Source organism: Eptesicus fuscus, chromosome 18 (genome assembly GCF_027574615.1).
Source record: "Eptesicus fuscus isolate TK198812 chromosome 18, DD_ASM_mEF_20220401, whole genome shotgun sequence".
Taxonomy (NCBI): domain Eukaryota; kingdom Metazoa; phylum Chordata; class Mammalia; order Chiroptera; family Vespertilionidae; genus Eptesicus; species Eptesicus fuscus.
In genome coordinates this window covers 7,681,149-7,708,033 of record NC_072490.1, presented here as the reverse complement: position 1 = coordinate 7,708,033, position 26,885 = coordinate 7,681,149, and the positions used below count along the sequence as shown (strand labels likewise).

The 26,885-nt window shown below is 39.4% G+C and overlaps 1 protein-coding gene across 2 annotated transcripts in view; it reads right to left on the bottom strand.

Annotated features, from left to right (window-relative positions):
- Positions 1-26,541, bottom strand: part of CTNNB1 (catenin beta 1) — a 37,070-nt gene extending 10,529 nt beyond the window's left edge. For both annotated transcript variants that reach the window (XM_054708045.1, XM_054708046.1), the window contains exons 1-6: positions 26,365-26,541; positions 2,589-2,649; positions 1,916-2,146; positions 1,459-1,712; positions 1,105-1,343; positions 817-1,018 (exon numbers count right to left, since the gene is read on the bottom strand). In XM_054708045.1, coding sequence (XP_054564020.1) covers positions 817-1,018; positions 1,105-1,343; positions 1,459-1,712; positions 1,916-2,146; positions 2,589-2,601 — 939 coding nt within the window. In that variant the 5' untranslated portion in view covers positions 2,602-2,649; positions 26,365-26,541. The remainder of the gene's footprint in view (positions 1-816; positions 1,019-1,104; positions 1,344-1,458; positions 1,713-1,915; positions 2,147-2,588; positions 2,650-26,364) is intronic.
- Positions 26,542-26,885: the final 344 nt, after the last annotated feature.

The window sequence follows — 26,885 nt, the reverse complement described above, 5'->3', positions numbered from 1 at the left end:
TGCCCAGATATGAAAATTATATCAAAGCTCATTGGTTGAAAATTTACACCAGAATAGGCACTTTAACTCCTACTGATTTGGTTCATTACTTTTCCTAATCATATCTACCTTACAAAGAGATGATATACCATCAGCATCCATTACTGCCCTTTACTTCCCGACATACTCCCACCTCCCAGCTCTACCCCAATTTTCTAAAAACAAATCTTATCACTTCATGCCTCTGCTGAAACTTACTTGACTGCCGCACACTGCTCTTTTAGCATGGTCTACAGGGCCCTGTGGGACCTGCTCTATCTCAGTAGTCCCACCCCAGACCTTTGGCTTTTAGTCACTTTTTGCTTTTCTTAAATTTCCAAAATTAGCCATGTCCTCCCCTCCTTCAGTAGGATTTTCAAAGATGCCATTTCCTGTCCATGACCTTCACCTAGTCAATCTCTCTCATCCTTGAGAGTTGAACTATTATTCCTCCAAGAGGTCTCCCATAACCTTCAAAACAGGGTCTGGTTCCCTTATGTTTTCCATAGCCCCTACTTTCTCCTAACACATGAATTAAATAGTAACTTGGCTATTATTTCAGGCTATCTCCCACCCAAGAATGAAAGCTCTAAGGGAAGCCTACCTGCTATATCCCTATTGCCTGGCTCAGTCCTTTACACACAGACACTCAAATATTTAAAGCAACAGAGATGTTTAACTTTTCTAGGATATATACTAAGGGTGAGGCATACAATGAATTCCCAAGAGTCCACAGAGGGCATGACATTGGGGGTCTCCAATGCTCCATGACAACCACATTTGGAACAATTCTTTTACCTTGCTTTCTTGATTGCCGTAAGCTAAAATCTGAAGGCAGTCTGTTGTAATAGCCAAGAATTTAACATTTGTTTTGTTGAGCAAAGCAACCATTTTCTGCAGCCCACCAGCTAAACGCACTGCCATTTTAGCTCCTTCTTGATGCAATAAAAGGTTGTGGAGAGTTGTAATGGCATAAAACAATACAGAATCCACTGGTGAGCTGGGGAGAAAAAAAAGCCTCATCAGAAATGGTGTGACTGCACTCTTCTCCTTGAAGCTTTGGACATTCTGACCACGTTTTCTTACCCAAGCATCTTCACCAGGGCAGGAATGCCCCCAGACTTAAAGATGGCCAGCAAGCCCTCCCGATGATGGGAAAGATTGTGCAAGGTCCCAGCAGTACAACGAGCTGTTTCCACATCATTTGTATTCTGCATGGTACGTACAATAGCAGACACCATCTGAGGAGAACGCATGATGGCGTGTCTGGAAGCTTCCTTTTTAGAAAGCTGATGAACCATAACTGCTGCCTTATTAACCACCACCTACAATGTACAGGAATTAAGAGATAGCATTAGTCTTCAAACACTAACATTAGGTAGACATTCTGCGACTCCTTCCTTCAAAGCAGGTTAAAAAGCTAGCCATGTCATCGCTAACCTGGTCCTCATCGTTCAGCAGTTTTGTCAGTTCTGGGATTGCACGTGTGGCAAGTTCTGCATCATCTTGGTAGTTAATCAAATTTACAACAGCATGTTTCAGCATCTGTGATGGTTCAGCCAAACGCTGGACGTTGGTGGGATGAGCGGCATCAAACTGTGTAGATGGGATCTGCATGCCCTCATCTAATGTCTCAGGGAACATAGCAGCTCGTACCCTCTGAGCTCGAGTCATCGCATACTGTCCATCAATATCTGGAAAGGGTAAATTCAATACTCACTATCCACAGTTCAGCATCCCCTGAATATGTGCTGTTCTAAACAGTGAAGGTGACATTGTAATCACTCCCTTTTCTTTACCACACCATTTTATTTAAGCTATCATTACACATTAGCTTGTAGAATAACGAATTCTCAAAGCTGCATGGTGACTTCCAACAAGGCAATCATACTCTTACCTGCTACTTGTTCTTGAGTGAAGGACTGAGAAAATCCCTGTTCCCACTCGTACAGGACTTGTTGGGTGGTATCCACATCATCTTCCTCGGGATTGCCTTTACCACTCAGAGAAGGGGCTGTGGTAGTGGCACCAGAATGGATTCCAGAGTCCAGGTAAGACTGCTGCTGCCAGTGACTAACAGCCGCTTTTCTGTCTGGCTCCATGGCCATGTCCAACTCCATCAAATCAGCTGTAAAAACCAAACAGTATCAGCATTACTACCACTGGAATGTAATTTTAGTTTTAAAAAAAAAATCTGTGATATGACCCATTGAAATATTTTTAGAAATAAAGTTAAATTTGAAAGACAGCCAAGAATAAAAGAATGACAGCCAAGATTCGCTTGGTGACGATATATCTACACTCTGAGGGGACCACCTAACAGTTACTCACTGAATCAGTGGAAGAATGGTACTGCATCCAGGCTCCAGAGCAGTCATCCAGACTAGATTCCTGCTGGTGGCTTGTTTGCTAGTTCACCAAGCCATTAGGAGGAGTGAGCAGAAAATGAAGCAAAAGGTAGCCTGATAAGTAAGCAGGGAGAGAGGAAAGCAAGGGGGATCTGAGCCAGACTGGGTTAATGGCAACGAAGTAGAGCCCCAATTCAGTAACTTAAGGCTCATGATACAAACCTTGGGTAGCCATTGTCCACGCACGATTTTCAAAAACGTTGTATGGTGTACTTCAGATACCCTAAAAGAGTTAAGCGGAAGTCATTAGGATTTAAAATTAATTTGATTTTAATAATCATAAGTCACTAGTATGGTTCGTTAAACATCATGGACTATAGCCACAAAAAGCCCCAAATCATCTTTTACCACGTGACACAGTGAAACACAGACCTATGGTCTCCTCGACACCTCAACCACAGCTCCATCACTGCTGAACCTATCAGTGAAAACTCCTCTTTAACAAAAACTTCCTTTTATAGAAATACAAACTACAGATATTCAGGATGTCAGCAAGCATCATTACTGAAGATGACAAAGAAAGCATAAAAGCTCTAATAATGAAAGCCAAGGCTAGGAAGGGACTATTCAAAATCAACTCGAGTTCCAAAAGGCCTCTCCCATTTTAACTTCTCTCATTGAAAAATTCATATGTCCTCTTTGGACAGAAGTCCAATGGGATTCTTAAAAAACATCAAATTTTCATTTGAAGGATCGTTTTCTGTTATAATATAATGCTATCTAAAATACCTTCAAGAAAGTAATTTTGGTGACTGGATCAGAGCAATGGATTTTTTACTAAGAAGTAAAATTATTTTTCAAATGAAAAGTTTGCAACTCAAAAGCATGATTTTTAGTAAAGTTTTTCTAAGTTTAAATCTGTAGCAATGATTTATTATAAATACAAGTACTACTGACTGTAATGCTATTTGATCATTATAAAAACTTATTCATATATAACAGTCTTAGCATTTGGTTTATGTCTGAATTTTAGCTTTATTGCATAATATTAGGAAAACAATGACACAGGGAACTATTTGCAGAGAAGAACAAATTTCCTTTATTACAAAGTCTGAACTTGAAAACAAGTTCATCTTCACTATAAATTAATATTAGGTTTACCAATGTGTAAAGATATGGACTAAAATATTTAAATGTGAACTGTTTTGTATCAACGAATAAAGGAGTTTAAATATGCTTAAGGAAATTTGAAACTACCCTCTCTAAAGTCCTATTTTCTTAGGTAAAGGAGCATGTATTGATAATCCCTAAAATTGCTCTTCCAGAACTAGATTTTTACAACCATAGAGATCACTTGACACTTAAAGCTGACAAGAATTGCGGACACAATTGTTTCAATGTTCGTAGAAACAATTGACAATTTATATACAAGGCAAAGTGAAGGACAGAAAATAGTAAAGATCAGTGGTTCCAGTCAATAAGAATCTTGTATTTTAAAATACAGTTGACCCTGAACAATGCGGGGGTTGAAGCACTGACCTCCAGCACAGTTGAAAATCTGAATATGACTCAAGTCTGCAATCTATAGGTAGATTCCCATTTGCCATATGACCTTGGACAATGCAGGTTTTAACTGTGCAGGTCAACTGAAAAGTCAGTGTGTAAGGGGACCTATGTGGTTTAAGATCATGTTGTCCTCAAGTCAACTATAACTTACTCAGCAGGATTATGTGTTTCATGTTTTAGGTCATTAGGGCTGGAGTGGGACACAGAAATCAGCAATTTAAATTAACACTCTAGGATGCAGCAAATGATCCTCGGACTACACTCTGAGATATACTACGCTGGAAAGAACCCAGGTTCTCTATCCACTGATGCTGTATTTCATTCGTATCTTTGTGACTGGCTAGTCATTTTTCCAACTCTCTGGAAAATGGGTCCCTACTGCAGTCCCAGTATATTTCTGGGAAAGGGCATTTAAAACATGTTCTATACTGAGCTCCTCCTTTAGCCAATGCCACAGCGCTCAGAAACCAACTAGTCACATGTATAGGCTGTGCAGCTATTTAAGAAGCCCTTTGGTACATCTGGCTTCAAAGAAAAAATACTGATAGTATTGTTTCCTTGATAGTGTTGCAAAAGCAGCATGTTTTAGCCATATTTATGTGGGCTGACCTAGTAACTTGCCCATGATTTTGTAATGATTTTATGGAAAAAAGTAAGTTCTTGTTCAAAACTTACAATATCCATTTGTATGTTAGGGTCTTCTCAATACTCTTATTTTTATAGCATTTTAAAATTTATGCAAAATACATGAAAATTACTTTTGCGCTTCACTGCAACTTTAGGAAGTGAGGGAGGGTGTCACTCAGAGGGGAAGTACACAGTAGGCGTGAAAATGAAGATCTACCGAAGCAACAGTACATACCAACTCATTCCCTACCCTGCTCTACAGACAAATTCAAATTTACAAAAAAACCTGAGAATTATCCACTAAAGAAATTAAATATACTGTCCAGAGAACCAAGGCAGAATCTTGCCCCAATAGAAAGCCTTCCTCATGGTTCCCCTCCAGAGCTTTCAGCCAAGCTACCCTCCACTACACCCTGCCAATCACTAAGGGCCTAACAAAAGCTCCCATTTAACCAAGGCTTGAAAACCTTCAACAAAGAAAAAGTTCAAGAAAAACCAACAGAAAAATTGACTTTTTTTTTTTTTTTTTTTTTTTAGACAACTGAAAAATAGGGGTAGGGTAGGGAAAGAAACAGAATGTTTCAATTTATTACTCTCATGAAGTTTGGAGAGAATAAATTAAAAATTCAAAAAGTTCAATAGATAACTGAAGCTGAAGAAAAAAAAAAAAACTCTCCTAGAGTATAAAGGAGAAAGAGACACAAAATATGAAAAAGAAATAAGGAGACTGATGCAGGGAATCAAAGCTCCAACTAATAGGTATTCCAGAAAGAATTATGAAACAAAATGAGAAATATCTATTAAGTACCAATCACGATAAAGGGGGGAAATGCTTAAAAAATATGACTTATTAAATGTTCCCTGATGTGACCACTACAGACCACTGCAGAATCTTTGTGTTCTGCCAGCTTTGTCACCACCAAGTGGTGCTTAGAAAAAGGAAGAGGGTGCCACGATGGCTACCTTATCCAGTCTAAGGAGGTAGTGGACACAGGCTTTCTTCCTTTTATTTTTAATAATTGCTATTTAAACATACACTTTCAATTATATATTTTTGTAAAGAAAACCTCAAACCTCAGCTTTCTATTTCTGATTTAAACTCTGTAAAGGTTTAAAAAATATATCATTTATATGTAATAATTTATATCTACATAGTAAGTTCATCCTGAACCATACCTTACTCAAAGTATTACTATGAGTAATTTTTCCTTCAGCTTTTCTAATAGGAACACTTAAGCAAGCTAGGTTTTTCTTTTCTGTTATTATGGAAATTTTCAAATATGCAGAAGAGTAGCTACAACTGTATAATGAACACCCCATCACCTATACTTAACTATTAATATCATGCCATATTTGTGCCTTCCTACAGAATGACTTTAGATAGATTTCAAACTAAAGTTACTTCTCCAGTTCCCATCAAGACAAAATTACCTGATTTACCTAAGATTTCAAAAAGTTCAAGCATTACTCACTGGGAGTAACTTTGCTGTATAAAAACAAAGCAGCTCTATTATAAAAACTCCAGTTCTATACTGGCAGTTCTTGCCAAAAATTCACTTTTCCAATAATCTGCACTGGAAGACCCAAAGCCAATTGTTTATTCTGCTTTAAAGTAAAAATATGCAACTCTAGTTCAAGAGCATAATAAACTTTTGATATATCCTCAGGGATTAAATAAGTTCTTAATTTTTAAGTCATAACTCACTCTAGTTTCCTTTCTGCCTTTACTTTTCTCCTCAGCTCTGCATGTGTTCTGAGGAGTCTTCCTAGACTGGCCAATAAAAAATACTGAGGAAAAAAACAACAACATATATATATATATGAACTGCCGGTCACTGACATATGAAACACACTGTGGCCAGCCAACCGGCCAGATCAGAGGCGGAGCTGGCCAGCCAACCTCCCGTGCCCCCCGCCCCCCGGCCTGCCAGGCCCTGATGGGGCGGGCCAGGCGGACCCCACCTGTGCACAAATTCATGCACTGGACCCCTAGTATCTAATAATACTTTTGTTCCTCCAAAACATCTAACATCGATGCCTTTGGCATTGTCTTTCAATATGTAGGTGCAAAATGACTATTAGAATCATGAACTGTCTATAGCTAGAAAGGATTAGGATGCTCCCCAAATGATCTTTCTTCATTTTATTCTCTTCTCTATCTTATCCATAAAGTAATATATATTTTTAGTATAAAATGTTCCTTTGCCATTACCATAATGATATGCAGTCAATGACATTTTGATATGTTTGGTATTTAAATTTACTGTTAGGCATTCTTTTAATATAAAAATCAATTCCATGTGTTGTAGACCCTTATAAAATCCTTATCTGTAGTATAGCATATGATGTGTACTTCTTGAATATTTAGTTTGTCCTTCCCCATTTCATTTGCTATTCAAATAATGCTGAACAATACAAATAATTCTCTTAATTTCTCTCACAGAGGGATTGCTTCAACTACTGGATTAAAGGCTAAGAACTTTTAAGGCCTTTGATACATAGCTCCAAAATACTGGAGCATAAACTGATACAATTTTCACAGAAGGCATTATTGTACCCCTGGCCAGCTTACCAAGGGCTCATCAGCATCAACTGTTATTTCAGACACTTCTTCATAGCTCTGTCAGCCATCTAATATATATGTCACCACCCTACTCCAAGCTTTTCTGAATTTTGAGAAAATAAAATGCTTTAAAAAATTTTGCTACATATATGTAGCTTTTTGGCTTCCCAGATTTTTGATGTTCTTCTTTTATATTTTTATGGAGTATATGTATATGTTATACTCAAGAATTCTGTTTTTTTAAATACACATTTTTATTGAATTTTTTTTTTTTTACAAAGAGGAAGGAACAGGGGTAGGGTAGAGAATTAGAAACATCAATCAATTGCTCCTGCACACCCCCTACTGGGGATCGAGTCCGCAACCAAGATATATGCCCTTGACCGGAATCGAACCCAGACCCTTCAGTCACAGGCCGACACGCTATCCATTGAGCCAAACCAGTTAGGGCGTACTCAAGAATTCTCTTCAATGATCACTAATATAACACATTTAGGCCAACTGTGTATGTCTGAGAATATGATTTTACTCTTTAAAATAATTAAGATTACGGTAATACCCTTTACATTTATGATATACTGTTAGTCTCACCAATGAATTTATGATCAGTGACACAATCCTAAAATAGTCCTGATCCTTCAGAAAAACACACACAAACTTTCACTTTATACAAAAAGCAGACAGTTTTTCTGCAGGTTGTATTAATATTTTAAAACACATGCTACTTTAACGTACATACCAAATAGCCTTTCTCTACACAGGCACATTTTTATAATTTCCAAATATAATTTTATGCCCTTTAGGTTAAAAAAAAAGACACACACAACAATTCATGTTATATGTAGTAAAAGTACAAATACATACTAACTTCCTAATACTTGGGGGCAAAGGGAATAAGGCTGAAAAGGTTATTAAAGATGACTTCAACTTTTCAGCAATTTTTGCTTTTTTTAAAAAAACATCAAATAAATACAGCAAAATTACATCTGTTAATATGGGTGGTGAGTACACAGGTGTTTGTGACATTATTCTCTATACTTTGCATAGCAAAAATAACTGAATGAAAGTAAGAAAATAGCTATATATCAACATTTCAGATAAAACAAAATGGAGTTACCAAAAAAAAAAGACATGAGTACTTTATGTGCATTTTTGTTAAATCAGCTAAACCTTACAAACTTGAGTCTCAAATATGAGGGTAAAATATTTCCATCTCCCTAAAAAGGGAACAGTCATAGAAGGCTCAACAGGCTACAAATGTATTTTATAAAGCTATACAGCTATGTGGGAGGATCTGTTGCTATCACATCTTGGAACTGAGAATCCTGTTTCTCAAAATGAGTTCACAAAATAATGCTTGGCTAAATACTTTTAAGCTGAGAACACTCAACTCAACATTTTAAAGACACTTTATACCCATTGTATGTGGATTTTACAGTGTGATAAAGGCTGTACAGAAAACAGTTCATAATTTAATTACATTTTAATAAAAGCAACCGTTAAATTATATACAAACTACTTTCCTAAATACAAACAGGTTAGAAAAATGTAATTACAAAAAGATTTCATTCAAAATAGCAACAATAAAAAGGTACATACAAGATTAAATGAAGATACATCTTTTTGACTAGAAAATTTTGTCCTATATAAAGATGTCAGTTTTCTCTTAGTTTATAAATTCAATGTACTCCCAACAATACTAACAGATTTCTTTAGGAGTAAGTGATTTTGAAATACATTTAGAATGGAGGTATGACGGTAATTAAAAAAAAAGACTCAAAACAACTATGAGATGGAACCAATTCTGTATCAGATACTGACACAAAATATAAATCAATAGCAACAGCAATTAAAGAGGAGTAGTAGTGGGGTAGGAATGGATAAAAAACTATAGTAATCAGAAAACACCCAGATAGAAAATGGCAATTTAATAAATGAAAAAGGTGATATTTCAATAAGTGAGAGAAAGTTGGATTACTTTTTCATCGTACTTTACAATATTAAAATTAAACCTATACTAATCAAATATTTACATGTAAAAAATAAACGAGATAAAATATGATATATACAAACAAGGGTGGTATATACATAAATAAAACTATGGTCAAAAGCCCAATATAAGCATGACTTGAAACTCAAAACCAAAAAGGCAGGCGTGTGTGTGTGTAAAAATTTTAAATTCCAGGAGGGGAGAGAGTAAGAGTCACAAATCCAGTAAAATTTTTTAAAATGCCACACTGGACAAAAGACATGTAAAATAAGATTAAAGGCTAATATTCACATGTATACACACATCTGAGGACAAATATAAGAAAAAACAGCTGGGGAAGGCAGGAAACATCATTTCAAAGAAAAAGTAAAAGCAATAAATATACACAAGAGTTTAAACTCATGTAGTTTTTGCTTATCAGACTGATAAAGATGGAAAAGATTAATGATGCCCATAGCTGATAAGGATATAGTGAAACTGGCAGAAACTTTTTGGAGGGTGTGCTGGCACTATTCATTGAATGTAGGTGTAAATACCCTTTGGCTTTTAAAAAAAACACACCATTTTTATAATAGAAATGTATTCTGCAGAAATATTACAGAATCATGCCAAGACATCTGCACAGTAAAGCATTTATAGAGAAAAAGCTAGTAATTACCCTAATACTTATCAACAGGGGAATGAATAAGAAATAATTTATCCATTGAGTAGAATATATATTCATCCACTTAAAAAGTATTTAATCATCTTTTGTTACTGGCATTGCAATAACCGTGAGAGAAAGAATCAAGGTTATACATCTAGTAAAGTCTGCATTCTACTGTTGGAGAGTAAGGCAATAAAAACAAGACAATTTAAAGAGTGGGAACTACTGTGAAGAAAATAAACAAGGTGAGAATAAAGTGACTGGTGGTGGAGGAGGGCTAGTAGTCTAGGTAGAGTGGGTAATGAGGGAGGGAGTGACATTTGAGCAGAGGTGGAGGAACTAGCCAGGTAAGGATGGGGCAGAACATTCCATGCAGGAACAAGTGCAAAGGAAGGAATGAGCTGTTTCGTAAAGGTACTAAGAGGTTACCAGTGTAGTAAGTTAAGGAACCATGAAGAGAGGTGGGAACCATATCAATGAAGATGTAAAATAAAATCTAAAGTGTGCTGGAAAGCCACTGGAGTAACATGACCTGTGATTTGGGCTTTTTCAAGTTTACTCTAGCATCTGTATGGGGGGGGAAAGGACCGTGAGGAGCAAAAGCAAAGCAGGGAGACCAGTTAGGAGGCTCCTGTAAATCATCCGGGTGAGAGGGCATAGTGGATCACTATGTAACCATTAAAAAGAATGAAAAAGGGCACACTGAAAAAATATTCAACACATATTTATTAAAGGATCTGCATACTCTTAAGAGGTTTTTTTGCATATAAATGCAGAATCAATTGGATAGAATGTTAGATATTAGAAATACATGTCTAAGAAAACATTTTATATCATTTAGCCCCATTATATGTTAGCCAAACACTGAGAGACAGCATTAAGGAAATGTTCCTAAGCATAAAGGCTAAGTGACTTATAAAATGGACTTTCTGCAAAACTACCCAGCCAATGATTAGTACACCTCAAGGCAAAAACAAATTGCTAAAAGAAAAAAGAACCTATTCTTTAAAAAATAACCAATGTTTTCTAAAAGTAAGGAAATAAAATTCATTGCAATGTTTTTGATATTTAGGCAAATGCCACTGTACTTAATTATATCAATGAACTAGAGGCCCGATGCACGAAATCCGTGAAGAGGGCTCAGCCCTGGCAGCCCCAGCTTCGTACGTAAGGTCATCTGGATGGTCTCTGCACGGTTGTTCTGCTGTTCGTTCAGCTTTCCGCCGTTCGGTTTGCATATTACACTTTTATAGATTCCCTACTTTTTAGTTATTTACATAGATTTTCATTCAGTTCTTATTCTAGTAAAGTGGCCATATTCTAAGAATCAGCTGCATTACAAAGCAATGCCAGCCTTCTCATCATATCACTTATATTGTTTTAAATAGTATCTTTTACAGCATAATTTTAGGATGTTGCCTTGTAATATCAGGTAACCATTTAATTTTGCCCTTGACATATCAAACAAGGTGGCACAATTAAATGCCTAGCAACTTCAGTTCTAAGCCTAATGTTATCTTACTGAATCTTCCCCTGCTGATAATTTCCCAAATTATCAGATGAAAAACTGACTAGCAGCAGTTAATGTAAGAGTATATAATATATGAGTATGGCTAATAAACCGCTCAGTTAAAATTCAAACCCAGGTCTGTTTAGTTCAGTCATGTGCCCTTTTAAATCAAATCATACACCCCCAAAAGTTACAGGCAAATAGTATTTAACAGTCAATATTGCAGATATATCCAAGAGAAGAGTTAGCAATTTTTAGATAAAAGTGTCGTATGTACTATTAAAGAACTACTTTCTCTGAGCAGTGACCACAGCAAAAACACATAAACACACACAAAAACAAACATATATGTACTAGTATATTACTAAGATTTGAATGACTACCAACTCCATACTTTTACTTTGTGCCTAGTTATAGTGGTACTGCTGACAAGAAATGCAGAATTTTCAAACATGAGTATATTATGCCAAGAAAATGTTAAGATTTTATTTCAAGTAAGTTTCTAGATGTTCATCTCTAGGTTTAGGCTATAGACAGAATTAATAGCAGGGACTCAAATGACTTCTAGCAGTAATGCATTGCTTTATATCCCATAATAATGACATTCCTCTTCTCCACTTGTTACCAAGAACGCTGACATTAAAAAAAAAATTTTTTTAAGCTCAATGAATGAACTCTGGGATGGCTGGGACTATGTCTTTAGTTCCTCATTGTTTCCCAAGTACTGAGCACATATAAAGCTCTTAAAATATTTGAGGGACTGAATGTACCAGTAAGAAAAATGTTCAAAAAGTAGACAGAGCAAATAAAATGTACCGTATTTTCCGGCGTATAAGATTTTCCTGGGTTAAAAAGTCGTTTTATACGCCGGAAAATACGGTAGTCCAATATATCTAATCCCATCAATATAGTCCAATATACCGTATTTTCCAGCGTATAAAACGACTTTTTAACCCAGGAAAATCTTATACGCCCAGTAGTCTTATACGCCGGAAAGTACGGTATTATGAATTAGAGAGCCAACAATTACATATAACCTAAGATACTTCCTAAGTGCCTTTAGGAACATGAAAGATTCATCGAGGAAAAAAGTATCTCATCTAGAAGAGAGGTCAGCAAACTTTCTGTATAGAGCCAGAGGGTAAATATTTTAGGCTTTGTAGAGCATAAGCTCTGTTGCAACTACTCAACTCTGCTATTATAGTACAAAGCAGCCACAATTATGCACACCAATAAAATTTTATTCATTGAAATTGCAAATATAATTCCTTGAAATTTCATGTGTCATGAGATATTATCCTTCCTTTGATATTTTATCAGCAATTAAAAAAACATAAAAACCATTCTTAGTTCTCAGACCATACAAAAACAGGTGAACCACGGCCAATAGTTGGCCAATCCCCTCATCTATTTAATACATACTTTCATTGAAAACCAACTAAAGGCAAGTTAATTTATATTTTAATTAAGTACATTAAACCTAAATGTGAAGACCAGTAAGCAAAAGGGTTTTTAAATGGGTTGACATATTACCAAGAGAGGTCAAATACCTTTTCTCTACAGTATTTTAAAAAACTGGTTTGTGTAAAAAATAAATGAGAACAAATGGCATACGAAAGCCACATCAAGATCATGTATTTGCGGAAAATACCAGGCCATTAAAACCAGGAGAGTGCTAAACCAGAATTTGGCCTCAATACAGGATTTAGTCCCTCCTTATCTGCAGGTTACGGATAAGTTCCAAGACCATCAGTAGATGCCTGAAACCATAGAGTGTTACTAAACTTCAACTCTGCCAGAAATGTGGCAGCAGCTTCTTCATCGACAGACACAGTCTTTCCAATAATTTTTGTTTCTCATTCCAAACCTATTCATTACTTGGTGTCATCTGTTTCAGGGGATCCCTTGCGGAAGTTTTCATATAGGCTCAATGCTTTCTGGCCCAAGGAGTTGCCATCATTCGGAACACGTTGTCTGTGTCTTCCACCTGCAAATTTAATGCCTTTTCCATCTTAGCTAGGCACTTATCACTCACAGTGGCTGCAACTTTTTCAGTTTGAGATGCAGCAAAACCAACACGAATTTCTTTTTCCTTCATTTCACACATATAAGATTTGTTCTTACCATATATCTTAGCAACCTCAGAATACAATTTTTTTCTTTCCTTATTACGCTGAGAACGTTCACGTTTTTACACTTAAAGGAAACGCTTTATGGCTTCTCTTTGGTATATACAAATTATCAGTATCATTACTCTTGAGCTTTAGGGCCATCTATAATAATAAAAGCGTAATCTGCAAATGAACCAATCGGCAGCCGAGCAGCTGAACGACCCTCCCGACAACCTTCCGGACAAAGCCAGGGCTGCAAAGGCCTAGTCTTGCAAGAATTTCGTGCATCGGGCCTCTAGTTATTAAATAAAATTAGGGTGACTTGAGCACAAGCACTCCATACTGTGACAGTCAATCTGATCACTGAGATGGCCACTAAGTTACTAATAAGCAGGGAGAGTATACAGAGTGGTTAAGCTGGACAAAGGGTGACTCATGTCTCAGGCAGGATGGAGCAGGACAACGCAAGGTTACATCGCTACTTCAGAAGGGTGCACCATTTAAAACTCACAAATCTCTTCCTTCTGGAATTTCCGCATTTAATATTTTTGGACCGTGGTAACTGAGACCACAGAAAGCAACACTGCACATGAAGAGGACTACTCGTTTACTGTAAAGATTTCCAAGCTTGCTTAAAGAACCCTCTAAACTGGCGACCAGATCCTTCCAATAAATCTAATGTAACTTTAAAAAATACACACGACTAGGCTCCATCCCCATGGTATTATATCAGTAAATATAATATCCCTGGCATTGTATTTTATTTTTTTGTTAATCCTCACCCTATGATATTTTTCCATTGATTTTTAAGAGAGTGGAAGGGAGGGAGACAGAGAGAGAAACACTGATGTGAGAGAGACATCAATTGGTCACCTCCCGCATGTGCCCCAACCAGGGTCTGGGAATCCAGTCTGCAACTGAGATACATGCCTAATATCGAATCAAACCTGGAGACCCTTCAGTCCAAGGGCCGACACTCTATCCACTTAGCCAAACTGGCTAGGGCTGGTATTGCTTTTTTTTTTTTTAGTGTCATACATATTGCTGACATGGCTACCCCGGCAAAACTTTAGACAAACCGTATGATCCACTCTATATATAACAGTAGTAACCTAAGTTTAAAAAAACAAAACCAAAAACAACCAAAAACCTGGTACCAGAGTAACCCCAGCACCAGCTCCTTTAGAAGCAGCTATTCATTAAGACAACAGAGTCTTACTTAATCTTCAACAACCTGTCCTCCACTATGCGTTATCAAGTTTGTTACTCTCACAAAGAGAATTTTACTGTCTTTGACAGCCTTACCATAGTAGTAGGCCTCATAATTATGAGGCTTTCTTATATTTAGGAAGAGTAATGGGAATATTTCAGAAAGTAGAGCTAGCTGGCAAGGAAGCTTTTATTTTCAAAATGTGCCTGCTTTCATTATCTCAATACAAAGAACTCCAAGAACAACTCTAAATCTCTCTTCTAATGTGATTCCAAAAACACACCAATAAATGAGTCATAACCTGGCGCTATATATGAGTGACCCTTGTGGTGATATTGTTTTCCCCAATTTTCTAAATTCTGATATTAGTCAAAAGAGATTTTCTGTTCCACAAAAAGCCTTCCCACAATTCCTTTATTTACTCAATAGTTCCAGGACACAGCAATTCCAATAGCATAAATGCAATGTATGTACAGATTTCATTAATTTATTCAACAAATGTTTATGCAACTGCCACATGACAGGAGGAGGTATAATAGATTCTGGGTATACAGTGGTGATTAAAACAGAGATGGTACTTGTATTCTTGATAAGGAGACAGACAACTGAATAAACAATTATAAAAAACGATACGTGTATTAGTAACAAGTGGGAGAAGGGAGTGGAATGACACATGAACAAGTGAAAGGTCTTAACTTAGAGCCCCCACGGGCTTCTTGAGGTTGTTGGTAATCTTCAAACTGAGACCTGAAGAAGGATGCAAAAGAGCCAGTATGTAATGAGCAGGAACATTCCAGAAATAAGAAATAGTATGTGCAAAAAGCCCAGAGTCATGAAAGACCTGATCATCTTTTAACAACTAAACCTTGAGACAGAGGGATTCAACTATAGTGGCACTATAGTGGGAAAGGGTGAGCGCAATAAGGTTAAGGTTGAAAATAGGCAGATCACACAGGCTCTCTAGCCCTTGGCAAGAAATGCATTTTTTTATTCTCAGTGCCACTGGGAGTCCAGAAAAGGTTCTAAGGTGAATCACAAGATCCCATTTGAGTTTTTAAAAAGCTGTTTTGTTTTGTTTGTTTTTTGCTATAATGGAAAAAACTGAAAGGGGGCAAAAACAGAAAGCAGAGAGACCATTCCATAGGATATCCTTTTCAAGCTGTAAAGGGAACAGAGAAAAAAATGGGCATTAGATGGAGGGAAACAAAGGCTGCCCAGTTCTAGAATCTTTACCTGTTCAACAAACCTTTATTGAGCACCTATAACTTCTGGACACTGTTCAGGAGAAGTCCCTGAGAGGAGGGTAGGAAAAGCAAGTAAACAAACATTACTTGCAACTATGACTAAGTGCCACAAACCAAATAAGAGAGTAATCTGATCAAGTAAAATGGGTGAACAGGGAAGACCCTATCTAATAATAGAGTAAATTACCATCACTCCACTACGCCCACGATTGGGCGGCAGGAGGCTGGGGGCGTGACTCGGGGTGGCCTATCCGGCCATTGAGAGGCATGGATCCGCTGCCACTGAGGGGGGCTACCCTGCTGTTGAGAGGCGCAGGGGGCGGGACTCAGCGGCTGCGGACCATCAAAAGTGGGGGAGCTGGGTGCCTATCTGCTCCGGCACCAGGGCCACCAGCGGACAGGCACCCAGCTCCACCGCGAAGACCCTACACGTGCATGATTCAATCATGCACTGGGCCTCTAGTAGAATATATTTGTATGCTACTGGGAATGATCCACAATGAGGTGCTAAGATTTAAAAGTCATTTACTCAACACATTTACTTTATCAACTACTATGTGCCAGGATTCTCAGTATTAGGAATAAAACAGTGAAGAAAACAGACAAAAATCCGTCTTTTTTGAGCTTACATTTTGGTTCTCCTTATCTTGGAACACTACATTTCATCCACAGTGACAGAGGAGAAGGTTACGAACACAGTCACATATCGGGAAGTGTGCAGGAATTCTTCCTATTCAAAATGCTTAGTGAAATAGAAAGCAGTGGCATGAGAGTGAGAACGAGGGAGGAGGTGTTGGAAGGTTTGAGAGAAAAAAGTACAGTAATAAAAGAGGGTAAACTAATATAGCCCAGGGACCTCTGGGCATGAAGCCAGGGAGGGACAGGTTGTTGAGAGTGTGTATAAGAAAGTGATTATGACTCAATGTGAAATTTCAGCTGGGTTGAAGTGAGGGATCCTGAAAAGCTTAGATGGGTGGATAGACAGACTATAGGTTCCAGTGGGGTTGGACTGCTGGAATTGAAGTATTTACAGGAAAAATAAGAGAGTGGGGCACTTGAAATGGGATTAGAGAGGGGAGGAGTTATTGGTAAAAGTCCAAGTATTCTAGGATATGACAATGGGAATGTGTGGTTGAATCAGCATGAATAGTAAGATCAGTGGAGGAAAGAAATCAAGGAAAAGAGGCCACAATATTGGAAGGGTCTTTTATATCAATGTTACTCAAAGTGCCAGACAATAACAACCTAATGAGCTTATGCCATATTATAAATTAACACGACTGCCTCCTTCATCAAAAAAGTCTTACAACCAACAGAGAGGGAGGGGAGGAGGGATGGAGGGGAGAGAAGGAGGAAGGAAGGGCGAAAAAAGGAAGAACCAGGTGAACTAATGAACTAAACTTAGTGACATAGGTGTTTTAAATTCTGGCACAAATCCCTTATAGCAATTCACACTGGTAACAAACAGTTCACAGGCCAGATGACATTTTGAGTAGTGGTGCTCTGCATGGACATTGAAATCACCAAGAACCAAGAATTATGACAGAAATAAAACAACAATAAAGCTAGGAGCTATAAGTGTTCAAGGAAGGAAGGAAATATCCAGGGGAGTGGGTGATATAATTGGAAGGTATAAGAGTCAAAGCTTGAATATCTGGGAAAGAATGGTCAAGAAGTGACAATGAGGAACAAAGAAGACTCTTTACCTCTTGGTTTTGCAGAAAAAGGTATGCATGAAGAGAAAACATTTACCACTTGAGAGCTGCAAGGGAAGTAGCATTATCAGGGGAGAGACTAGGTTCTAGTTGGACCAAGTAAGAGAATGGAACATTCCCAGACTTGATTGAAAATAAAAGGGATTTGCTGACAACTATGAGTTCTAGGAAAAAACAACAAATAGATTTCAGGAGATGATAAAAGGTGGGAGATGGAGACCAAAGTAGCAATGGATAATAGAATCTAGAGGGTAAGGAGAATACAGAAGAGCAAGGTAATAACAAAAGGAACAAAGTCCTTGAAAACACATAGATCAGGACTGGCCTCTGACCAGAATATACTTCCTCCATTTATAAAGATGGACCTTCAATGCAGATTGAGAATAAGAAAGTAAAGGAGTTACTGCCTAGCATCTGATTGGGAAAAGGGAACTAGCTTGAGGAGCAAAGAGAAAGTCTTTCTTAGAGCTTTCTAGAGAAATGTAATATGATCTGAGGTGTAATGGCAGTAGGAGAAACTGGAGGCCCTTTACCATATAGTCAGGGATTTTTTCAAGCATGATTAATAAGTATTCTTACCAAAAAAAAAATCCAACTTAACTAGTTCCCAGCTCTGACTTATCAACAATACTATTTTAACTATCATTATGCTACGTCATGAGTGACCCATGGGCTTTTGGTATTTCGGACTTCTAAGCCTTTGAACTTCTAGAATGTTATTTATCTTTCTGTGGGGAACAGAATGGCTGACACTCTGATTCAGGATCCAGGAAAAATAACAGCAGAATTAAGACAAGAAATAGTGACCTACAGAGGACAATTAACAGATAAAATCTTTGGACTTAAAAAAATAACGAAATCGCCCAGCAGGTTTGCTCAGTGTATAGAGCATTGGCCGGTAGACTGAAGAGTCCCAGGTTCGATTTTGGTCAAGGGCACATGCCTGGGTTGTGGTCACCATCCCCAGTAGGGGGTGTGCGGGAGGCAGCCAATCAATGATTCTCTCTCATCATTGATGTTTCTATCTCTCCCTTCCTCTCTGAAATCAATAAAAATATATTTTAAAAACAAACACGAAATGAACCTTAAAATTAAGCAAAATGCCAGAAGACTAAATTTATGTATCTATCTATACAGTGCTATGTCCGCATACTATGTTTCCTACATAACATTGTCTACTTTTGTATCTAAATGAACTACTAGATATAATTTTGACATTGCTACATTCTTGCAGTAACTCAGAAAAGAATTCAGGTTTCCACCTTAGCACTTTCTACATAGGGGAATGGAACCCTACTTGGAAACCCCTATAGTTAGTTGGATTAAAAAATATTTTCAAGAAACCCTTGTCCCTCCCTTATACATGTGTCATTCATTGAGTATATGCAAAACTTCAAAGACAGACTCACTCCCTACACCCTTACCCCCAAACCACTTAATTATAGTTAAATGGAAGGGGAGGCAGTTTATAACCACACCCCTCTAAGCAGTAAATTACTACAATCATTTAAAATCATCTTCAAATTAAATTCCCAAGAAATTTTTGCAGTAAATCTAACTTCTCACATCTTTATATAGGTAATGTACAGATCAGTGCGTACACGTGAACATATATATCACAATTATTTCAGCTACCATAAAACACTGTTAAAAGAAATTTCTTAAACCCTTCAGCTTTTGTACATCTTTGACTTCCTAGCCAGATCAGCTACCAGCATTTAAGATATGATTTATTAATTATAGATGTGATTTGTCTACCATGAGGACTGATAAATATGAAAGAACTTAGATTAAAAATATTATCTTCCCCACTCCAAATTTTTTAAACTACAGTAAACCCTTTATTTTTCGGACCTCGTTTAATAGACCTCAGATCTAACAGACTAAATTTCAAGTCGGTATGTTATATGTAAAAATTAACACCCTGTTAATTTTTAAATGTTTTTAAACAAGACTTGCTTATAACTAAATCGACAGTTATTTTTTTATTATTAATTCACTGTTATTTTTAACAAATTTTAGCGAAGAGGCCATATGTTGGAAAAAAACACTATAGTAATTTTGCCTCCATAAACAAATATTATGTATCTACAAGTATAGTCTACATATTTAAATCCCAGTCACCGCTCATAAATAATGTTCTCTGATTAGCACGGGATCACATTGCATCGAGAGTAGTAACTGGCTCTGTTGTCTCATGGAGTAGCTTTCTGCAGCAGTTTTAACACCTGCTGGCCCATGTCCCCACATGTGCTAAGCCACGCCCCAGCCATGTGCATTTGTTTTATTGAGGTTTTACTGTACTTGCTTTAACACACCTGTTACAAATCAGTTAAAAAGAAAATGTCAGTCCAACAACATGCAAATTATGAAATTACAACTAAAAACATGACAATTTTAGTGAAGATTTATAAATTATAGATATGGTTTGTCTACCATGAGGACTGATAAATTGGAAATAAAGAGGGGAGCAAAGGGGATATGCTATGAAGCAGTTTCACCCCAGCATCTTCCAGCTGTTCACACTTTTCAAACTGTTAACAGGGACAGGGAGGAGACACTTCAAGTTCAAAAGAAACCCGAGGCAGGAAATTTCTGTAATATTACAAGAAACTTCAGTACCTCCGTCAAGTTACAAGAGAATTGTGTGACAGGTGAGGGGGTGAGCGCCTCTGGGATAAATGTTTTGTGTAAAGTCCACTGATTGGTTTTGCTTGCATTCTACACCGTATCATGGAAAAGCTGCAGCCTGTAACACTAGTTTCAGATGATGCTTCTTAAAACCAGTGTTGGCCTACAGTTTGCATTTCCAGTCCACTTAAACACCCAACTCTTATAACTCTAAAAATGAAAAACTTTGCTCTAGCAGCAAAAGATTTAACCAAAATCTATTTAATTGACTGCATAAATTTATTCTGACCAAATGGCAATATGTCATTAAGTAAAATTTATATTCAAATCGTTTTTCATTATCTAAACTTGGCTTTTAAATTTCAGATCTAGTCTGATAATAATTTGTCTTAGAAATACAGACTTCAGCTGAAAACCAGAATATGATTTAAAGATGTCAATAAAATTTCAGACTGACATGATGGTATATACACAGCAAGCATTTGTCTAGCATTTTAAGTGTCTTCACAGATTAAGTTTGAGACCACTTTTTAAAAAATGACTATAAAAACTATATTTAAGATGATCAAGTAATGAACAAATTGTTATTTCTTCCTCCTTTTACTTAACCCCAATCATCTTAATTCCTAAACTTGAACGTGCAGGTTCCCCAGATTTCACAAACAAGTTAATATGAACCTGCTTTTAAGTTCCTAATCTTTAATAGATTGATACAAGGCATTTTCCAAATGCCTGAACATGAATTATTAATAATGTTATTTCCTAAGTTATATAAATCCACAGGATCATATTATCCTGTCATTTATTAGAAACATTATTTAAAAAATGAACTCCAAATGTTACAAACTGGCAGTATCTTTCTGCCAATAGGTATAGTATTTCATTTGTGCTGAACAACATCCTAAAACTTGAATTTCATTCACCAACATGTGCAAATCAAGCAATGCACATTAACCTGGATTTCCTGCTTCTCTTAGGAACAAACCCAGATGATGTAGCAACATGAACTGCATTTCCACACAATGGCTAGGAGCTGCCAAAGATTGGCTGCTTAGTTGGGACACGTGCTCTCCAATTTGTTGCAATCAACAGAGTCCTAGTTATCTCCTACCTGCCTGGCCCGAGACACTGAGTAGCCATTCCCACTGTAACATAAGGTCAATCCTACCTGGTTTGTGAAAGCAATCTTACTTTAGTCATTTACAAATGTCAAATTGTTGTATGCTATATTAATGAAGTCAATTTCAAAATAAATAAAATGCTTGCCTTATACGTAGAATTTCTGTCAATAAGCTTTATGTATGTCCATAATTTTTAAAGAACTTTCAAATCCATTTTGCTATCTCATAAAATCTTGGAAAATTAAAACAGCTCTTCAACTCAGAAAATTAAAACAGCTCTTCAACAATAAAGGCTGCATCAACTTGGACATTACTCAAATACGATCCTTTATGAAGGACCACAATCCACTCTGAGATAACCACTTACATAAAACAATTGAGACATTCTTGCCTTCTTGTTAAAAAATATATATAATACATTTCTTAGTCAAAGATCATCATCAATGTTTCCACAAAATGATGTTCAATTCCAAGAGCAAAATGACGCAGTCAACACTTCATTTTCCCTCCCTACTCTCCCAACTTTTAAATTTCATTTCAACTGCCCATATAACAAAGAAAAAGAAATCTAAACTGAGAATTTTTCATAAAATGACCCTTTGACTCCCAAAGGCTAATTTAGAATCAGAACCCAATTTGAGACAACTATTTTCAAAAAATAATGTTACTAATAGAAATAGCAAGAGCTTTAACACAGAACCATGGAGAAAGGTTTTTTTTGAAAACTTAAAAGTCCAGGCTGGTGGCTCAGTTGGTTGGGTATTGTCCCGTGCACAAGGAGGTTACCCATTCTATTCCCCGTCAAGGGCACAAGCCCAGGTTTCAGGTTCCATCCCCAGTAGGGGGTATGCAGGAAAAGCCTATCAATGTTGTGCTCTCACACTGATGTTTCTCTCCCCCCACCTTTCTCTCTAAAAATGAATAAACTATTATTTAAAACAAAACAAGTGGTGCACCATAGCCCACAATTCCATACAAATGAGATGCTATAGTCACTAGGGCATTTTCTTCTAACTGATTCAACTGGCTGTTTCTATCTAGTCTAATACAGACATATATTCCTCAATATAAACGAGCGGAGCACTGACTCATGTTTTACTGTGTAACTCATTTTACACAAATTAGTAATTCACTTCATTAACTTTTTCTGAGAATTTTAGTTTCTATAATTCATTAACATGGTTAAACATTGTATTTTACTCCCAAATTATTATATTGAGTTTTTTTGTTTGTTATATATTTAAGCTGAACTGCCTATTAAAGTGACAAATAAAATTTTAATCCCTAATTTTACTTTGACCTTTCTGCTGCAAATATTGGCTTAGATGACATTTCCTCAAGCCAACCTTTTAATAAATACTGATATGAATAAATTATTCTAGAATTCAAAAGGTTCCTTATTGATGCTTTCTCCTCACAACTACTCATAAATATATTCCACACAAACTTACTAGGAGGAAAAAATTACAAGCATTACATTATATCCACTGGAGGGCACTCAACATGACCAAAGCATGCAATAAAAACATGCCCTAACACACTTCTCACTCTGCTGCCATCAGGTTTGAGAGACTTTGAGAGTTGGGAAATATCACGTAAGAGAATAGATGCCCACCATTTAAAAATTCAAAGAAAAGTAGTTAGATTCTAAAAAAAGAATTCCTAATGTGATTGATTTCCTCTTTCAAAAGCTGCTTTTTCCTTCAGGAGAAAGATTATAAACATACTTCAAGGATAGCAGGGTTTAGGTCTCAACAGCCGGATCTAAGTTTCAAACTAAGTCAAGCTCAGTCTTGCATGAAACACAAAAGCAGCATTCTTAAGTTATCCAAGGAAATAAAGAACTTTCTCCTGAGTTTACATGATGAAAAACTATATGCGTTAAGTCCTACTAATTTTCAATTAACACAAATCACCTACTTCCCTTTTATGGCGATTAAGTATATATTTATTTTAGCCCAATATCCTAGTTAATCTATCACACTCATAATTAAAACAGTATTATGTAAACAATAGTCTGTTAGAGAATGAGCACCGATTCTGTAAATTAGGATCCCCTCAATGAGGGTAAGAGGCAATAGCTACATGCTAAGCAGCAGCTCCTAGTCTGTGCTTACTACACACCACTTCAAAGGCATAAAAATGTTTTTAGTAAAGCTGTTTCAACAAAAACAGTGTATTCCCAAGAAAAAGAATACCAAACCCCCCCCAGAGTAATACAACTAATTATTTCAAAAACAGTACTACAAATCAACATGTAGCATGACAGAAGAGTTGCAATACTTTTTATTAGAAGTTTGCCCTGCGCATTCATCCTTTCTGCCCTGGGTTAGCAATCAAGCATGCTTCCAACCAAGCTCAAAGTACAAGCTTAATAAAATTTACCTCCTAGTCATCTACAATTATTGATTATCAGCAATGAGTAAACCATGAAAGAGAAACCAATTCATGTTATGACCGAACAGGTGTTTTGTTTCCTCAATAACAAAAGTTTCAATTGGCTGATTATACTTATACAGTCCATTTCTGGGGTTTTGTTTTCACAGCTACTTATAACTTATAAAAGAGATCTATTCAAACTTTTGAATTTTCCATGTCTACAGTCTTAACATACTCACACTCTTCTTCCCACCTTTCCCAACAGCAAAAAAGACTATCTGCAGATAGCTCCTCCGATACACCACACCTCAAAATACCTTTGAGAAATTTGCTGAGGGAGAGGAAGGAACTACCTATGAAAACAGAACTTCACTTATATGGACAATTTTTATTCCAATGACCACTATTAACAATAGGAAGCTCTAGTCACAGTTTAAGTTATAATACTGAAATACATATTTTTCTACATTATAATCTTGGTAAAAGAAGTAGTCAGATGAGTTCAAAAGAATGAAAACTTTTAGATGCTTCTTGACCCATCAACACTGTTGTTTAAAGCTTCATTTTTTAAATTAGCCACCTTATTTTTACAACGTTGGTTTTTCCTGAAAGCTATTTAAAATGCTGTTCTGATCTCTGGGAAAGTCTCAGGCCGGGGACTCGACAAGGACTTTAAATTACATGCTACACTAAACTTCCTAGTGCAGTTTTTTATTTTCCCCGCAAGGACTTCAGACTTAAATAGTCTCAGCATTCCTTTAATCATACAGAATGGTCTTCTGCAAGTTTTTCAAGTTACTTTTGCAATCACTTCAGGGCCTTGTCCTTGCATGTGGCCTTCAAAACAAAGACATGGTCAAAGTGATGAATATTGGGTGCAAGGTAATCGCATTTTGTGAAAGAATATCATCAAATAAACCTTAATGGTACATTTTCAAATCCAGATTTTGTGGATTTTAGTGTAAAAGTAAAACGAGTGTACTAGCAGCCTCAGCTCAGACTTAAAAAAAAACAGCCTCCAAAGTGTAAGTCTGTCCCTCATTTGAGCAGTCACTAAACAGCAGCATTATGCAAACAGCATTTCAAGCCCTGCTTCAGATTTCCTAGAACGAAGCCTCGTTAACAAGAAGACGTCGGAAGGTGCTGAATGCGCACCAAGTGACAATAACAGAGCAGCTTTCTAAATTCCAGACAAAATACTTAATAACTTGGCGATCCGAAACACACCAGCCTAGACTCTCATCAAAGGAGAGCCGTCGCTTCAAGTTGAAGTCTAGCCTAAGCCGCCACTATTCACGACACAAAGCTCCCGTTTCACTCAAACCACTCCTCGATTTCCTCTCGCCGACCTCTGCATACCAGCGGGCCGGTCTCCCTCCATTCACCGCTCCCGGGCGGGGGGAGGGGAGACCACAGATGTCTGGAAGACACAGAGTATGAGACAATGCTCCCCCTGCGAACGGGAACCGAAAACCGCGGCGGCGACGACACGCCACCGCCGCCGCTTGGCTTTCAGGCCGAGCGGACTCCGCGGCGGGCGGCGAGAACGGAACTTGCAGAGCCTCCGCTCCGGGTCCCATCTCCCCGGACAAAACACGGAAAGAAGTTGCAGCGCTTGGATTTCACTTCGCCAAGCGCGTCGCGAGGGGAGGAAAAAAAAAAAAAATCCACTCCGCCGCAAAGCCAACGTGCTCTCCTCTCCGCATCCAGCCGAGCTGCTGGGAGAGACTCTGTGAATCCGTCACCTCCACCCACAAAATTCCCGAAGCAGCCCGAGGCCGAACCCCGGGGGTTCGCTGGACGAGGAAAACAGCACAAGCCAGTCGCCCCCGCCCTGGTTTGCAACCAGACCTCACACCCACCCACCCACCCACCCCGCCGGCCCGGGAGGACTCCGTCCACCGCACGCCGCCGTCGCCCACCTGCAAACGGCCCCCCGAAAACCCAGGTGCAAGCCCTCCTGCCGCATCGCCCCGGCCGCACTCACGGGGCGGCTCCTCCCGGGAGCCTCAGGTGTAAAGTTGCTTCGGTTTAAACGAGCGCCGGTGCCCCGACTCACACCGGGCAGGGCACGGACGGACACACTAACATTTCTCCCAGATACTCGGCACCATCCGTCCTTACGCCCGAAATACGGCATCTGGAGGGAAAAAGTCCACTGACCGGCCCTCATCCCCCCACGGCACAGGGGACTTGGGGTGGCGTCCCAGGCCCGGCGCCCGCACCCCCAACTCCCCGCTGGGAAGGCGGAGCGCCCCCGGCCCCACCCCGCCCCCCACTCCGGCCCCGGCGCATCCCGAGGCGCAGGGTCCCTCCCCCAAACTCGGCCGCGGCCGGAGCCCCGGACGGAAACCACCGTCCCCCGCCCCCAGCCCCCCGCGCCGGCCAGCCCGGCTTCCAGGACGCGCGCCCTCGCGAGCGCGGCGCCCCCTCCCCGCAAGCGGCGGCCCCGGGGCCCCCGAGGAGCCGCGCGACCGGAACCCGGGCCCGGTCGCCGCCCTCCGCACCCCCCTCCCCGGGCGCGGCCCCTCCCAGGCGCCCCCCAGCCCGCTCCCCACTCCGGGCCTCCGAGCGGCGCCGGGCCCGGCTCCCAGCCACCGCCGGGACCGCGCGCCCGCGACGAAGTTTGGCTCCGAAGAGGGAGCGGGAGCAGCCCCGGAGGGTAAGGAAAGGAGCGCCGGGCACCTCAGGGGGACAGGCTCCTCCCGCCACGGGCGTCCGAGCGTCCTCGGCCTGCGGTGGCGGCTCGGCGGGGACTGGCGCTGCTCCTCGGACGCTCCTCCGTCTCCGCCTCCCCCTCGCTCTCCGCTGCCGGAGCCGGTCTAACGCGACTGCCACGGACCGAGAGGCTTAAAATGGCGCCGCACAAGGACCTCTTATAAGTCGCGCAGGCGCCGCTGTATCCTGCCGCCGCCGGCCGCGCGGAGCGATCCGCCGCGCGAGGGCAGGGGCGGGGCGCGGGGGCCGGAAAGTAGTCCCCGCGCCGCGGAGCTGCCGAGTCGCGGTCACCGTCCCACCGCTCCGGGCCCGGGCGGGGCGCCCGCGCACTCCTGGGACGCGCCTCCGCCACGGAGCCCCGCGGCTGCCCCGCCCTGGGAACCAGGGGCAGCTGGCGAGGGGGGGGGGTCCCTGGTGGGGCCCAGGGGGAGGGGGGGCCTCCGGGATTCTCCACTGTCCCGACCCCGACGCCCCGGCCCTGCGCGTGT